Source organism: Ambystoma mexicanum, chromosome 7q (genome assembly GCF_040938575.1).
Source record: "Ambystoma mexicanum isolate Mex_15411 chromosome 7q, UKY_AmexF1_1, whole genome shotgun sequence".
NCBI classification, from domain to species: domain Eukaryota; kingdom Metazoa; phylum Chordata; class Amphibia; order Caudata; family Ambystomatidae; genus Ambystoma; species Ambystoma mexicanum.
Window position 1 is genome coordinate 645,381,515 of NC_090941.1, and position 16,902 is coordinate 645,398,416.

Consider the following 16,902-nt stretch of genomic DNA (forward strand, 5'->3'; position numbering starts at 1 on the left):
CTTTGCCAAGACTGCCAATAGGTTGCAATGCTGTAACAACAAGTGGCTGGATCATACTAGTAAAAGTACAGCGGCCCTGTGGGAATCAACCCAGCAAAATAGGGGGGCCTTGCAGCAAAGGGCAGGGTATCCCACTGAAAATATTTCTTTTGTTAAATAGTGGTTTTAGATGTTCACGTTTTCCAGAAATGTGCATTCTATCTGCTTAAAATGTTGAAAGGGAAATTCACAGCAATGCATTCCCAGTCAATACTCACGCCAACATAGGGAAGTACCCTCTACACAGGTACACATAAATACACACCCATACTACAAATACACATGCAGTACATCTCCATTTTCAAAAGAAAAGCATTTTCCTTTCAAATTAAAAATGCCAGAACCATTGGCATTGTTGCACATTGTTTAAAATCCAGCAGCAAAAAAGCTTCTTTGCACTTCAGGGATAAAGGTTCCTTCACAGTAACCCAACAATCCATTCACAATGAAGAAGCTGTGAGTAAACATGTGATGTAAGTGACTTATAAACTGGGAGAGCCAAAAGAACAAAGGAAACTACATTGCATTAATGGGATCGGACAATGCACAGTGAAAAAGCAAAGGGGACAAGTAAATCACCAGGGAAAGGGTATGGAAAAGTAAATCACATCCAGTACGCTTCAGTACAAAATAAACCTCAGCTAGGAGTTTGTGAGGAAACATTGTAACCAAATACAAAGTGTGCAAAATGAACTGCAACAGAAAATTTGAGAGAAAAAGAAAATGTTGTAATGGCTTCCAGCAATAGACACTCTCTTATTAACAAGAACTAAAGCTTTGTTTTAAGATGTTAAAACCAAAGAAACAAGCAGCTTCTGTCATACATGAATACACTTAAGCAGGCGTAGCCATGAACTTTCCTGCTTGGCCTGCATGCCTCAGACTAAAGCCAAAAGCCTCAGCGAAATGGAGGCCCTCTACTCAACATTCTCTCACAACAAAAGCAGCAATCCCGGATCAAACGAGGTTCACGGGGATCACAGTTACACTTTCATATTGCACAACTATGTACAGCTCCAACACATGTTGTACTCTTACCGTAATCCAAGGACGAGAGTGCCTGGCTTTGGTGTGTACTCACGAGTGGTTGTTGATTCATAAGGATCCCAGCTTGGCCCACAATCTGAAAAGATCAATAGAGTCCTTTAGCTTGGTTTATTTACTAATTTTGTCAATTGTTTTGAGCATCATATACGCCACATTTTAGCATCTTCAGAGAGCTTGACAGTAATACTTTCACAAAAGAGATGTAGGAAAAGACATGAGTGATGTCCTTGAAATCAAGGGGGGATATACAGAGATGCCTCATGCCGAGCGACTATGCAGATTATGTGGAGATGATGCAGTGGAAAGTCTCGAACATATTATGTTCAGTTGTGAAGGTTTGCGCAATATGAGAGAGAAATATCTGAAGATGTATAATAATTAGATGGATGGTACTATGCTGGTTGCGTTACGGTCACAATTTTTGGAGGGGAATAACATACATTTTATTTATTTTATAGTTACATTTTATTGGAACTGCAAACAGATACTTGCAATTTTATGAAATGAAATGAATAAGCTCTTAGGGTTCCAGTGTGATCATTTTAGCACGGGTGGATGGTGGGATACTATTAATGTGATGTGTTTATATGTATAAATATATGTTCAATGATTATATGTTTTTATCCTTTTATGTATTTTATCCCACCTTATTATTGCGTTATTTTTATGATGTTTTTATGTTGTCTATACAAAATCCAGGTGGGGAACATTAGTAATTCCAGAATTACTTCCTGGATTCTGTCCATGCAAGGCTTTCCTGTGGGGGTCAGGTATGGCCAAAACAAGAAGAGTCCCCTAGCGCAAAGGTTGGCAGACTTGCATGCTTGTGGTCAAGAAAACTGCCTCGAGGAGGAAAGTCTAATGACCAACAACAACATGGAGGCCTATTTATCTTCCTGACACAAGATCTATGAAGAAGACATGTGTCGGTCAGGGGATGCCCACAGTTTATGTGGATGGGTGTTCCTACTATGTTGACAACACCGGGGGGAAGAACTGGTGGCTGGCATTGGGAATGCCTGGGTTAATGACACCCCAGAACCCTCTGCTGGTTACAAAATAGAACCTCAAAGTAGTCAAGTTGCAGAGTGTATGGCCTTTCATGAAGTCATCCTCACTGCAGTGCACTACCATCTCAATGAACTGGTCATAATCACTGACTCTGATTATGTCAGGAATGGGTTTGTGGAGCACCTGATTAAATGGAAGAATCAAGGCATGCTTTGTGCTAACAATAAACCCTTAAAGCATGCCAAACTGATCCAGTCAATTGATTATCCGGTGACCTCCAATGAGATGGCCATCTATTGGAAGAATATAAGAGGTCATTCCAAAATAGAGGGGCTGGATTAGACTGGGAATTACCTAGCTAAGCAACTGAGAAAAAGCAGAGCAGGGGCATTTCATAGAAATGTAATCCCTGCTGGGAGAAATCCAAGTTGCTGTTGTCACCAGGTCACAAACTTGTGCTAATAGTGAACTCCCGACGGCCCAGTGGACTAAAGATACCCCAGATGCAGATTTGATCACTGCAAAGAAAAAGGACCCGATCATTAGAAAATTCTATTAACACATTGAAGACCCTGTGAAGACAGCTGCTGCACTAATGATCAACCACATCTTCTCCCATTTCGGCTTCACGCAAAGGATTGAGTCGGACCGAGGTAGCCATTTTACCAGTGAGGTGATGGAGAAGATAGATTCTAAGAGTAAAAGGAAAACTCCATACTGCCTAGCACCTGGCCTAAAGCGTGGGGGTAGGGGGTAGATAGGTACAACAAAACAATTGTGAGTATCTTAATGAAGTTTGTGGCAGACTTTGGACCCAGGTGGGACATCTGATTACCACTTGTCCTGATGGCTATTAGGTCTCCACCATCTCCTGCAACAAAGATGTCTCCATTTGAGCTCATGACCGGACAGAAAATTGTGTTACCTCAGCACCTGCTCTACAGTACTCAGGAGCAGACGCTGATAAATGCGTGCACTACTCATGAGTACATTGAAAATGTAAGGAAGCACGTCCAGGACGCTTTTGCTCATGCTCAATGCAATTTAGAAAGGTCGGCTGAAGTAATGAAGACCTATTATAATCTAAAGACCACCAGGAAAGAGTATGAAGTAGGGAAGAAGGTTTATCTGTACAATTTTCAAAGGAATCAGACCAAGGAGCAGAAGTTTCTACCTTCTTGGCATGGTGCCTTTGAAATTGTAGATAAAATATCACCTGTTGCAGACAGAAGAAAAATGGGTCCACATCAATCAGTTGAAAAGCTGTCATCCCAGACCAGCTTTACGACTGATTGAGGAGTCAAATGAAAGACGAACAGAGGAACTGCCTGAAGGATGAAAAGGAAGGATGAAAAATCAGATAGAAATATATATATATATATATATATATATATATATATATATACATATACACCTACATGGAGCAATTTACTTAGTGCTCATTGTAAAGAGAAAGAAAATAAATAAGGGTTTGTAAAATGGTGAAAAAAGTTCCCACATGCTCAGTGTTTGCAGCTGCAGTAATTGACCACGGAAGGTGGAGAGAGTCAAACGAGGAATGAGGAAAATGCCGCCCCGGTCTCAAGCGTGAGCTTAGCGCAAGCAGTTCCAGCAGTCTCAGTGTTTGCAGCTGCAGTAATTGACCACGGAAGGTGAAGCAAGTCAAACGAAGAATGAGGAAAATGTCGCCCTGGTCCCAATTAAAAGCATAGTGCGAGCAGTAGCGGGAGAAGTTCCTGCAGTTCCCCCGCAGTGAGCCGTGGGAGTGGGAGGATTGAGGCTACCGGTTTCACTGAAATCTTGGTGGAGAAGGAGTTTGTTCATATTGACTCTGTGGCTGAGTTGACTTCGCAGCCTCGGCAGCGGGAGTGGACAGGAAGGAGTTATTCGTTAGTTACCTTGATTTGCCAGGACAAATGATAGTGAAGACTGCTGCCTTGTCCAGGTAATTTGGGAAGATTTTTGTATAGCTGTCGGCTAAATTGTTGAAACAAGAAGCCTTTGGGGACCTGCATAGTGTTAGTACATGCCTACGCCACGATAGTGCAAGCGTAGAGACACTGGGACATCCTGATTGATTGCCCAGGTACTCATTTGCACAGGAACAAAAAGCTATCAAGATTCGTGGACAAAGTATGGTGGCTGGAGACCCAACCGTTTTGAGACCCGCTGTGTTCTGGCCATGAAAGCCTCCTGACTTGGACAGTGATATGTTTTTTGTGTGAACTTCGCCTCTTTCATCGAAACTCTGAATAAATCAGGCTGTACTCAGGAAATTGCTATCTTACTTTTCCTGTTTTTCCCCCCTCTCTTTTTTCTTTTCCTTTCTTCTTTTTTCCAGAGTTATTTTTTTTTAAAACATGTATGTATATGTGTAAACTTTATTAATTGTTAATTTGTTTCTCGTTGTTTTAGATGAAACACAATAAATATAAATAAAAAAAATTACCATCAAGAGAGCTTCTAAAACTTATGTTGTGAGAGAGGTGGTCTTTCATGCCCCTCTTACCATTTCCACATGAACGCATTTCGCTTATGACAGAGGGAGGAGACGTCCCCCCTCTCTTCTACACATAGTCTGTACTAATCACCCTCTAATTACTAACAAAAGGAAAACACGTAACCAAGCCTTATTGAAGTTCAGAGACTCCATCTTGTGACACACCAGACGCCATCTTTCATTAGGCCTGAAAATGATCTCTAGAAACCTGTCTCTCCCCTGCCTAGCGCCTCGTACGAACAGCCCAGTCCACCCCGCCTCCTGCCAGCTCCACACAAGTCATGTTCTCACAGAAGTCCAGCCATTCATTATTTTAATAGTTAGTATCACCCAGGGGGAAGATGAGCTCACTGCACTGTGTGAGACCGGAGCAGGCCCCAGCCTAAGAACCCATCCATCTCCACTAACCTGCCAGTGCCCCCTCGACCCCCACCCCGCCAAGCCACAGTCCACCAGGCTTGTGCCCCTCTGTTGTTTGATCCAGATACACATCTGACCCCTCATAGTGACCATATGAGGACACCCACCATAGCCCCAATCCCAGACACCAATATATTCTCCCTAAACATAACACATGTCTAGTCGTATCATGAGGCATTAGGTAAGATCACAAACACCCAAGGCGAGCACCTGGGTCGGGGGCACTGGGTTTATGGGTATCTAGGTGCAGAAGGTAGAATACATGTAAAACTTGTCAGTGAACTCTGGGAAGCACCCCCATTCATGTCAAAGTGTTATGCTTGCCATTTGTCTCATGCCATCATATCCTGTAATTCTTGCTTAGACAGCTAGCAATGAAGGGCTTTACCAACATGAGCTCACCCCATGGAGATGAGCCCAGCTGACCCACATGCCACGGGATCTACACCCAAGCAACAGACAATCCAGCGTGGTCACCTCCTAAGGATGTATAATATATTATGCCTTACCAATTGTATGCAGAGCTGTGTACCTATATCATGGCGTCACTAGTGACGCGGTTTTCGCTTATAATGTGCTGCCCGTGTAATGTTTGGCAGAGCGCTCTCTGGGCAGCAGAGTTCTCTGCATGCACAAGTTATCTCATATAAAACTTTGTTTCCCTTGCAATCCATCTCCTGGTCTCATTGCCTAGCGGGGTGTGTCCATTATTTCAGTTTTTGGATATCGTGTCAGGGAATGGGCATCGTCATTTGGTGACCCGTCCGAGGTGATATTCCTCAACGTCCCCGTACTGCAACGAGATCCAGGGCTTCCCAGGAAGAGCCGACCCCCACCTACTGCTGACCAGTCCCAAACCGAAGAAGGTTTTGTGGCTCCCTACTTTGCGAATACCCATCTGCTCCTCGGAGCCGGGTGGGGCCATGACGGCGAGGTTCCCACTTGTGGCTAGACCACGAACGGAGACTCTTGGAAGACCATGGGTGCGTGAGTATTGATTGCGAGGGGAAATAAAGGAGGGAAAGGGGGGATGGTATGGAGCACATTAATTAAAGGGAACACACAAGGGTTGTGTTCAATGTGACTGAATAAAGTGATTGTTGAAAACAAAGCGCTTTTCTTTTCTTTTCCATGGCCATTGGGTGTTTATAAAAGAGTAAGGTGAGAAAATAAGAGGAGATACGGGAACCTAGCTCCGAAAAGGGGTGGAAGGCGGCACTGCGGAGCACTGTCTCGACCAGTGCTGGAAATAAGTGAGGAAAGTGAACAAAGTAGGAGCCTCGTATATTTAGTAGGCTCGGGAAATAATAGTATTTATTATCTTTAGCGTTCTGTAACTTTGTAGAGGTAGACCCAGGAGGGGCAGAGGTGATGTGAGTGCTGAGTGTGGAAGAAAGGAAATTAGGGTTAAATGAAAAGGGGGTTAAGGACATATGGGAATATTTTAAGGTTTTATGTTCCATGTTTGGTGTTGTCAGTATATTCGTTGGTTTGTTCTGTTGAAATTGTCAGTGATTTATGTTTCATGTGCCTTTCATGACAATGCATAAGTAATGTTTTGAAGTAAATAATTGAAAACTGTGATTGAGACACCAGAGGTTGAAGTTTGACAGTAAAGAGGAGATAGGATGGGAAGAAAAGGTATTTTGGCAAATATGGGATTAGACACACCACTCTCACATATTTGTAAGCACCTCTCCTTGTACAGTGACCGAATAAAGAAATACCATGGGCAATGGGTAATGGAAATAAAAAGGGAGGGGTCACCTCATACCTGGCCAGAAGAGGGGTCTTTTGACAAAGTGATATTGGACCATGTAGCCACTTACTTAATGGAAAAATACAAGGGGAAACAGCTCCAAAACAGATGTGAAGTGTTAGATTTGTGGAGGTTGTTCGAGGAAACCCCCCACAAATAACAAGGCAAAGGAGGCAGAACCCCCGGTAAGCCAAATGAGAAAGTAGGAGGTAAGCAGAAAGAGAGTGAAGAACCAATGAAAATATACCTGTTGCTTACAAGACCCAATGAGGGGTATGCTGACCCAGTGTACGTGCCAGGGGGTAGTGCACCAACCACGCCAGTTACCGCACTGCCCCCTCCATACGTTCCAACAAACATAACCCCTGTCACCCCAGGACCCACCACCCGAGATCTAGAAATTGTATTAACATCCACTCAGGCAGAATTGGCCCGATTACAAACACTTTGCGAAACAAGACTATCTCTATCCGGGGGAGGGCAACCGCTGTTACAACCCCCAGTAAAGAGTATGTCTGCATTGCCAGAAGATGAATGGAAATCCAGGAATTTCTTTTTTCGAATAGATAGCACCCCAATTAAAACAGTGCGGGTGGAATGAGAAGGTGAGATGGAAAGCGTGGGATATGATACAGTAGCTTCAGAGAGGGAGGCAGAATGTTGGAGCGACTTTGAGGAGTCCGGCGAAGGGGCGGTCGGAGGGATACAGCAGATCCAGTGGGTAGCTCCACAAGTAATAGAAGTAGAAGAAGGGTGGGAGGGAAGGCTTCGAAACAGGTTAGGGAGAATAGCATTGGCAAAGAAGAAAGGAGTAAAGGTAAGTAAGGGGAAGGTGAGATCAAAAATAAAGATGCCCCTCATCCACAAATGAGCGGGAGGACCCCATTATGTGCCTTAGGCACTGATGGACAAGAACAATCTCCTCAAAGCACTTCCGCCGCCTTCAGGGGGTGCGGGGAAATGAAAATATGCATTCGAAAAGAATACAGCAGGGGTACCATTAGCGAATGGAGACAATAAAAGCCTCTTGATATCTGCAGTCGGAGATCAAGCAGACTCATTATGGGTGAAGGCGGGGGTTTGCGGGAGTGACCAGGGGGAACGACATGCATGACGGCGCATCCTTCAACAATGTAAGGGCACAAGTATGGGATGCACTGCGAAGGACCTTCCCCGATACCCCATATTTACATTCTGTAATGCAATGCACCATGGGGGACAAGGAAGATGCTGCGCAGTTTATTCTTCGGGTGCAGGAGATGAGGCGGGCGGAGACGGGCACGGCCTGGGACCAATCCACCCCCCTATTCTATTTCATCATTAAGAGAGGCCTCCCAAAGGAGGTACAGAAGGCCTTTTATAAAATAGCTGGGATAGAAGACAAAGGGTGGCCAGAGATACAAAGCATCTTAGTACACCATTGCAGGAGGATCAAAGAGAGAGAAAAAGAAATAGCTCAGAGGAGATTAGCGGATGAAGCAGAGCTTGTGCAGAGTAAATTGGTGAAGGTCGCGGAGATAACTACACTGCCGCCCCCAGAGCAACAAGGGAAGGAAAGGGAGGTGTCCGTGGCTATACAGGCTAGGATGGCTGCAGCATGGGCAGATAATGGCCAGGAACAGTGTGGTGGAGAAGAACGGTATGTCGGACCCCGATGGCAAGGAATACCTGCAAGAAGGAGAGGTGGGTACCGAGGGCAACGAGGAGGAGGAGGATATGGATATGGAGGACGAGGATTAGGGGGGGCGCACCCGGACCATGTTGGTCATGCAGGAGTTGGGGGCATTTTGCAAGGGAATGTCATATCCGACCTGTGGCCAACTATCAAAATAACCAGAGATACAGAAACGAACAACAATACGGTCACCCACATCTGGGTAGCCTCTATGGCCTGCCCATGGGAAATTATGAACCAGATCGGCAACCTGACAGCAGACCCATACCAGGGTACACCACACTCCGACACACCCGCACTGCCTTCAATCCCGTCCTACTGGTCCGAACCAAATGGCACATACACATGCAAACCCATTTGTCACTTCTGCCAACAGAACATGTGTATTAAATGAAAAAACGTCTTTTCTTGCCCCAGGACAAACACCCACCCAGATTAGGACAGCCCACAGAGAGCACTTAAGTATCAACAACCTTACACTCAGACGAGGAACCACTCGTGGGGGCAGGCATAGGAAACAAACAGTTCATCTTTATGGTGGATTCGGGGGTGGAGAAATCATGTCTATGCAAAGGTGATTTCCCGTTATCTAGCAAAAATCTCAAGACACCAGGATTCTCTGGGGCTGTGGTTACAGTTCCTTACACAGAAGATCTAGATATTAAAATTGGAGGACGAACGGTACGAGCAACCCAACTTTATCATGAGAATTCACCTGTGAATTTACTGGGACGAGATTTACTCAGTAAGCTTAACATGACCATAGCATTTACAGACAGAGGGATAGTGGGCTCGACCCTAGGTATGTGCTCCATACAAGCGATGCTACTCATACAAATATTAGCAAATGAAACAGCCATTCGAGGTGTACCAACCAATGCAGACATGTTCATCTATGGCATGCAGGTACTAGCAAGAGTGGTGCCAGAGATCACACGTGAAGATTGGAGAGTGCCCTATGATTTTGTTTTCCGCTCAATAGCCATCCCCGAAATATTGCCTGGCACTGTCTTGTCTCTCGATCTGCAAGGGTTACAGGTTTCGGCGAAACGTATTGTATCGACTGACCTGGACATGCATGGTTGCGAAAGGTGGACATTACTGTGTATGGACCCAAACATACCACTGCGCAAATTAACTGATGAAGAGCTGTTTGCTGACAATGACATTGATGGGGAAATAATAATGGAAATATGCATGCCTTGTGACATAATGATAAAAAACAGACGAGTGACAAACCCCCTCGTGGCCATTGTCAGTGCACTGCCATCTTTTTGTGATATGGATTTGCAGCTAGTACCACGAAATCTATGGACTACGAATCCCCATGATGTAGGGTTATTGAAGGAGGCAACCCCAAAAAGAATAAAAGTGAAACCAGGGGCAGTATTGCCCAGGATCAGACAGTACACCCTATCAAGAGAAGCAGAGGAGGGATTAAAATACACAATACGCGCACTACTACAACAGAGCATTATTGTCCCTTCAAATCCGCCATGCAATACTGTGATTTATCTGATTAAAAAAGTGAAAGGGTGGTCATGGCGTATGGTGCAAGATCTTTGCCCAATTAATGACATTGTCCAAAAGGAGTTCCCACTTGTTCCAAACCCAGCATCCATTGTGTGCACTATTCCAAATCAGGCCACTCATTTCACAGTGGTAGATCTGAAAAATGCCCTTTTCTCAGTACCCCTTGACCCAGAGTGCCAATACCTAACAGCTTTCACTATAGGGGCAAAAAGGTACAAACACTGCCGACTGCCCCAGGGGTACTGCAAAAGCCCAAGTATTTTCAACAGAATATTGCACGGAGCCGTTGGCAATAAAGATGTCCAAAGCACCATCATTCAATACTTTGATGACCTCCTAATATGTAGTGAGGGGGAAGAAACATGCAGGAGGGATTCTGTCACTTTGCTTACACTACTGGCCCACAAGGGGTACAAGGTAGATAAGAATAAAGTTCAATATTGCCTGGCAGAGGTATTGTACCTGGGCCAATTGATCTCGAAAGATGGTAAGACAATAATACCTGACAGAGCAGCAACGGTGCGAGCAGCAGCCAGACCCCACACAGTAAAAGACATGCAAAAGTTCCTCGGCATGTGTAACTATTACAGGGCATGGATTTTAGATCATGCCGCCTACACACAACACCTATCACAAGGATTAAAAGAAGCACAGAAAGAGAACACAGTAATAACATATGCATATTGCTTTCACAACATTAAAAGAACGGATATGCAAAGCCTTTGTCCTAGCTACACCTGATTAAGAACAGTAATTTTTCCTGTTCTCAAATTCAATTGTACATTAATGACCGCAGTACTGACACAAAAAACATCCTTGAGCCACTAGCCTACTACAGCGGTACTCAGTAATGCAGGGTCATTTCGCTTGCGAACAGGCTCTTGCAGCCACTGCCTTCGCCATTGAAAAAAGCTCCACAATTGTGATGGGATGCTCCATCACATTGTTTGTGCAACACTCCGTGTTTGCCATACTTGAACGGTCCAAATCCACACAACACAAATGGCCACAGCCTATGAAATTATCATCTCAAGCCCAAACATCCATGTGATACACTGCAAAATGGTAAACCCAGCCACATTCCTCCCTTAGCCATACATGGTAGAGGACATGCAGAACCATGATTGTCCCACTTTTGAGGGAGAAGGGGGCGACATTCCCAAAGCAAATGAAAATGCATTGAGCGAGGGGGAAGTGTACTTTGTGGACGAGTCAGCATCCATTTGTGAAGAGACTGGTGAAAAACACGTTGGTGCAGAAGTTGTAAGGATGGTGGAAGGAGAATATGAAATATCGGTACAGAAGCGTTTACCCATGAATTATTCAGCACAAGCAGCAGAATTGGTAGCATTAATAGATGCCCTCCATGCAGCAAAGGGGTGTGCAGTAACAATATATTCTGATTCAGTATATCTAGATGGAGAAGAAGGGTATTCCGAAGGGCAGATGGTCCCCAGTAGAACATGCTGAATTATTGAATGAATTGATCAAAGCACTTGCAGAGCCATCAGTAGTAGCACTCATAAAATGGCAAGGCCATATGAACAATAGTGATGAAATCTCACTAGCGAACGCAGCGGCAGATGCCGCAGCAAAAGCAGTGTACTTCCAGAAACAAACAACCACAGAAGGTGTGCTAAAAGGTAGAGTAGAAGAGCCTAAGGAAGACGGATACAATGCACTTCCAATAGCACAAATAACAGAGCTCCAAAAGAAGGCCCCACCACTAGAACAAGAACTCTGGACAAAACGGGGATGCACACAGTCACCCGCAGTTCTCCTATGGAGGCAAGACTCAAAAGGAAAGGTAGTAATGCCAGTAGAGTTGTTGTAAATAGAATTCCAACACTTACACTTTCCTGCCCACACCTCAAAACAGCACATAGCTGCAGACATTCAGGAGGATTGGTTTATCCCAAACCTCCAAGAATACCTTACTAAATTGACTATTGAATGCATCACACACCAAACATTTAATTCAGGGACGACTCTCAGGACGCTGCGAGGAACACTGGCCTGCCCTATCTGACCTTTCTGTGAACTGCACATTGACTATGCAGACATGGGAGAGAGTTGCAATGGGGCCAGATACTTGATAGTAGTCGTCTGTCCCTTTTTGCGCTGGGTGGCGGCAGGGCCCTGCGTCCACCCAGACGCGAAGTGTGCAGCAAAGTTTCTAGTAGAGAAGTGTTCCCATGGTGGGGCATATGCGATGCCATACGCTCCGACAATGGGACACATTTTGTGAATGACCTCTTCAAGGAAGTGACAACATTATTGGCAATAAAACATAAAATGTGTTCAATTTACCACCCACAAAGTGAATGGAATGGTCGAGAGGATAAATGGCCTCCTCAAAAGTAAGTTGTCCAAACTGTGCCACACCCTCAAAAAGAACTGGGTCTTCCACTGGCCTTATTCCAGCTGCGCACACAACCTATTAAGGACCACCACTTGTCCCCTCATGAAATAGTAACTGGTAGACATATGCAAATGCCATTGTCCCCAGTAAGAAGGATGTCTGATGCACATAGAACTGCCACAGTGTTAGGTGAGGAATACAAAGAGTACCTCATGCAGCTCACAAGAGCAGTACAAACAATTGCTAAACGAACAGGCTCACCATTTACCCGAGAGAGTAAAACATATACGCAGACTGCCTCAGCAGACAGCCCAACAAAACCTCTAATGCCTGGGGAACTGGTTTACGTTTGCAGCTTTGTGAGGAGGTGGAATTCTCCAATATTGCATGGCCCTTATGAAGTAGTATACTGCACACCTCTAGCAGTAAAGGTGAAAGACCTGAGATATTGGATCCACCTGTCAGACGTCAGAAAGGCTAATGATAGTGTAACTGCAGAAACAGCACAAGAAAATGAACACGATATAGCCATGCCTTAAGATGTATTGGGAGAGGAAGCATGATACCAGGCAAATATAAGCACAAAAGCAAAGTAGTATTTCAGAGAAATATGTATATAAATGAGTAATGTATATATGTATGTGTGATGAAAAAGATAATCTCTCTCTCTATATATATATATATACACTTTTCTATAATATTGCATCTGTTCCTTTACTCCTCTCATCTTTTAATGAACTGAAAGTATGTTTACCCATTTTATCCCACTATGTAGATGCTACAATGGCAGAGACTAAGCCACTGGCTACTACTAGAGCTCAGTTAGATAGCAGTAGGAATAACATAAGCACCACTAGGGCATATTCATATGACTGTGGACTTCAGTTCACAGCCATAGTATTTTTTTTATAATACTGCTATGCTTCGAAATGTATTGGAGCATATCTTTTATTGTTGTGACATAAAAGAAAGGGGGCAGGGGAAAACTAATACAAGAAGGGGGAAAGCTAATATGGGATAGTGTAAAACTGATATGAGAGCATAACACATCGTCAAACCTCACTTCTTTAGACATAAATCACACAAAGGCAGCACCACAACCAGGGCTAGTAGTGATTAATGACGGCGAAAAAGTAATCTATGTACAAAATGATGATTTGTCTACTCCAACAATGTTTACAATGCTACAAAGTGACTCATAGACAACCAAAGAACCCACCACAAATGATGAAATTGTGTATGCTCTGTCTCCCACTGTCATGCCAAATGCTCTCCCAAGTCCCAAATACTGGCAACTTAGTAGTGACAGTAATGTAAAATTGGATACAGGTATTTTTCCTATTTATCGCCTAACTACTACAAGTACACACAGACCCTCCAGTGTTAATAACAAATGGTTCAGAAGGTAATTTGCTGATGGTAGAGGAAAATTGACAAAGAGACGAAAGAGACAAATACAAGACAAATACAATGCATATCATGGGTTGGGGTTGGACAAGCAAAGGACCTTCGTCATCCGGACAAGTCTAACAAGTGGTACTCTGACATGAGCGCCAGGGGGAGACAGGCCACAAATGGTAGCTGTTATGTTTGCTCACTGATACCTCATGCATCAGGGACACCTCAGGTTTTGGTGCCACAAGAATCCCCCCTAGTGGAAGCCCAATGTCTTCTTCATCTCACACTATGTAGAATCAGGAGCCCCTTCCGGGCACACACAGTCAGCCTACAACTTCTCCCTCCTGATGAGAACATATGCTAAATGAAACCTGAAGGTGCAACATGCTTTAAGGAGCCCTTCCTAGCAATAAAAGGGACACTGTTTGCTGACAATAAATGGCAAGACGAAAGGCTGCAATGGATGGAAGACACATTCTCCCAGATATGGTCCCAACACATCACAAAGCTGACCTTGGTCACAGTCCTCGAAAAACCAATCAAGATCCAGCATGAAGAAAAATACGAACTTTGTTTCCACAGGTGAGGAAGAGTACCCATGGGTTCGAACACACGTTCCAACAGAACCCTCATCATCCATGACATACGAAAAAAAACTGCTGCTTTAATGGACCATTACTGGGTGTGTAGCAAACAGGCATACTTGCACCTCCCATCATCATGGATGGGCTACTGTGCGCTGGCAACGCTGCACTCAGCGGTGCTGGTGATTCCGGAGAAGCACGTCAAGTGAAAGTGGTGCCCAACCAATGACAATTGGCACCCAAAACCATGACTGAAGAGCCCCCCATCTATGACATACTATCGGAAGACAAGCTGCAAGACCAAGTGTCGTGCAAAAAGAGAGCATCCAACTACCTCTCTAAAGACTCTTCTGACCTCTTGGCACAGATCCCAGATGAGTACAAACTTTTTAATTCAGCAGAGACATTTTTTGCATCACTGATCCCCAGTATCCAAGCACGAGCAAACGTGAAGTGGCTCCACATAATTCGCTGGGAGCTGATCCAACTGGCCAACGACACTGAGGAAGCGCTCAATGTCATCAAGGTAGAACTAAGAGCACTGAGACTGATGACGATTCAAAACCGCTATGTCCTAGATCTCCTCAAAGCAATGGAGGGCAGTGTTTGCTGAAAAATCAGGAGTGCATGTTGCACTTTCCTACCTTCTTCAGATGCTGATAACGGGACACTTGTCTGCAGTACATGAACTTGGAGTAAGAATGAAAAAAGAAGGTGGTGTCCAGCCCAGTGACTGGTTCAGCATGGCGTTCGACTGGGTACCATCATGGCTTGGGACTGCAATGAAGCTACTGGTCCCCATCATCGTCTTCCTTCTGTTGATCTTCTCTGTGTGTCAGTTAGGAGTCTGATGCTGTGCAGAAGTGATTCCTAGTAGTGTGATGATGATGGTGACTATAGGCAACCAAAATAGTAATGGGAAGATGCCTCATGATACTAGGGAAGCCCAAGTACAAACTGGCGAGAGTGATGAGCCCAAGTATCGCATGATGGCGATATACAACACCAGGACATGGTGAATAATTTATATCACACAACCATCAAACAACCCCAAGATCTAGAATACTATAAGGAGGTGTGAGTCGATCTAGATGGGGACAGGGATTGTATTTACATGACATGCACTCCTCAAGAATACGTGTGGTGAGGGGAAAGTTTAAGAAATGTGTGCCAAGCCTCGATGCCAATAAAAGGTACTCCTGCCAGGGACGAAGCAGTAAAAAGGGCAGAAGAACGCAGACGTACTGGGGTAGGGTATTTGTCACTTTAGGAGTAACGAAAGGGCGGAATGTTGGGAGAGAGGTGGTCTTTCCCACCCCTCTTACCATTGCCGCATGAACGGATCTCGCTTATGCCAAAGAGAGGAGACGTCCCCCCTCTCTCCTATGCGTAGTCTGTACTAATCACCATCTACTTACTAACAAAAGGCATACACGTAACCAAGCCTTATTGAATCTCAGAGACTCAATCTTGTAACAAACCAGACGCCATCTTTCACTAGGCCTGAAAATGATCTCTAGAATCCTGTCTCTCCCCTGCCCAATGCCTCATATGAACAGCCCAGGCCACCCCTGCCTCCTGCCAGCTCCACACAAGTCCTGTTCTCACAGAGGTCCAGCCATTAATTGTTGCAATAGTTAGTATCACCCAGGGGGAAGATGAGCTCACTGCACTGTGTGAGACCTGAGCAGGCCCCAGCCTAAGAACCCATCCATCTCCACTAACCTGCCTGTGCCCCCTCTACCCCCACCCCGCCAAGCCACACTCCACCAGGCCTGTGCCCCTCTGTTGTTTGATCCAGATACACATCTGACCCCTCACAGTGACCAGATGAGGACACCCACCATAGCCCCAATCCCAGACACCAATATATTCTCTCTAAACATAACACATGTCTAGTTGTATCATGAGGCATTAGGTAAGATCAAAAAAACCCAAGACAAGCAGCTGGGTCGGGGGCACTGGGTTTATGGGTATCTGGGTGCAGAGGGTAGAATGAATATATAACTTGACAGTGAACTCTGAGAAGCACCCGCATTCATGTCAAAGTATTATGCTTGTCATTTGTCTCATGCCCTCATATCCTGTTATTGTACCTTGGACAGCTAGCAATGTAGCGCTTTACCAACATGACCTTCACCCCACAGAGACACAGAGATGAGCCCAGCTGACCCATGTGCTGTGGGATCAACACCCAAGCAACAGCCAATCCAGCATAGTCACCTCGTATGGATATATAATTTATCATTATGCCTTACCAATTGTATTGCAGAGCTGTGTACCTATATTATGGCGGCACTAGTGACGCGGTTTTCTCTTATAATTTGCTGCCCGTGTAATGTTTGGCAGATCGCTCTGGGCAGCAGAGTTCTCTGCGTGCACAACATATCTCCTTGTCTCATTCCCTAGCAGGGTGTGTCCATTATTTGGGTTTTGGATATTGTGCCGGGGAATGGGCGCCTTCACTTATCATCTGAAAGCCACAAGGAAACACCAAAAGGAGATTTGGCTGAGATTGCAACTGGGTGGAGCTGTCTTTTGTTGCAAAGACCTAAAAGCTGACTGGATCTCATG

The 16,902-nt window shown here is 44.8% G+C and overlaps 1 protein-coding gene across 2 annotated transcripts in view; it reads right to left on the reverse strand.

Moving 5' to 3' along the window:
• TEX26 (testis expressed 26) overlaps nucleotides 1-16,902 on the reverse strand; it is a 199,239-nt gene that overhangs the window by 166,506 nt on the left and 15,831 nt on the right. For both annotated transcript variants that reach the window (XM_069640082.1, XM_069640083.1), the window contains exon 3: nucleotides 1,078-1,162. In XM_069640082.1, the coding sequence (XP_069496183.1) occupies nucleotides 1,078-1,162 (85 nt within the window). The remainder of the gene's footprint in view (nucleotides 1-1,077; nucleotides 1,163-16,902) is intronic.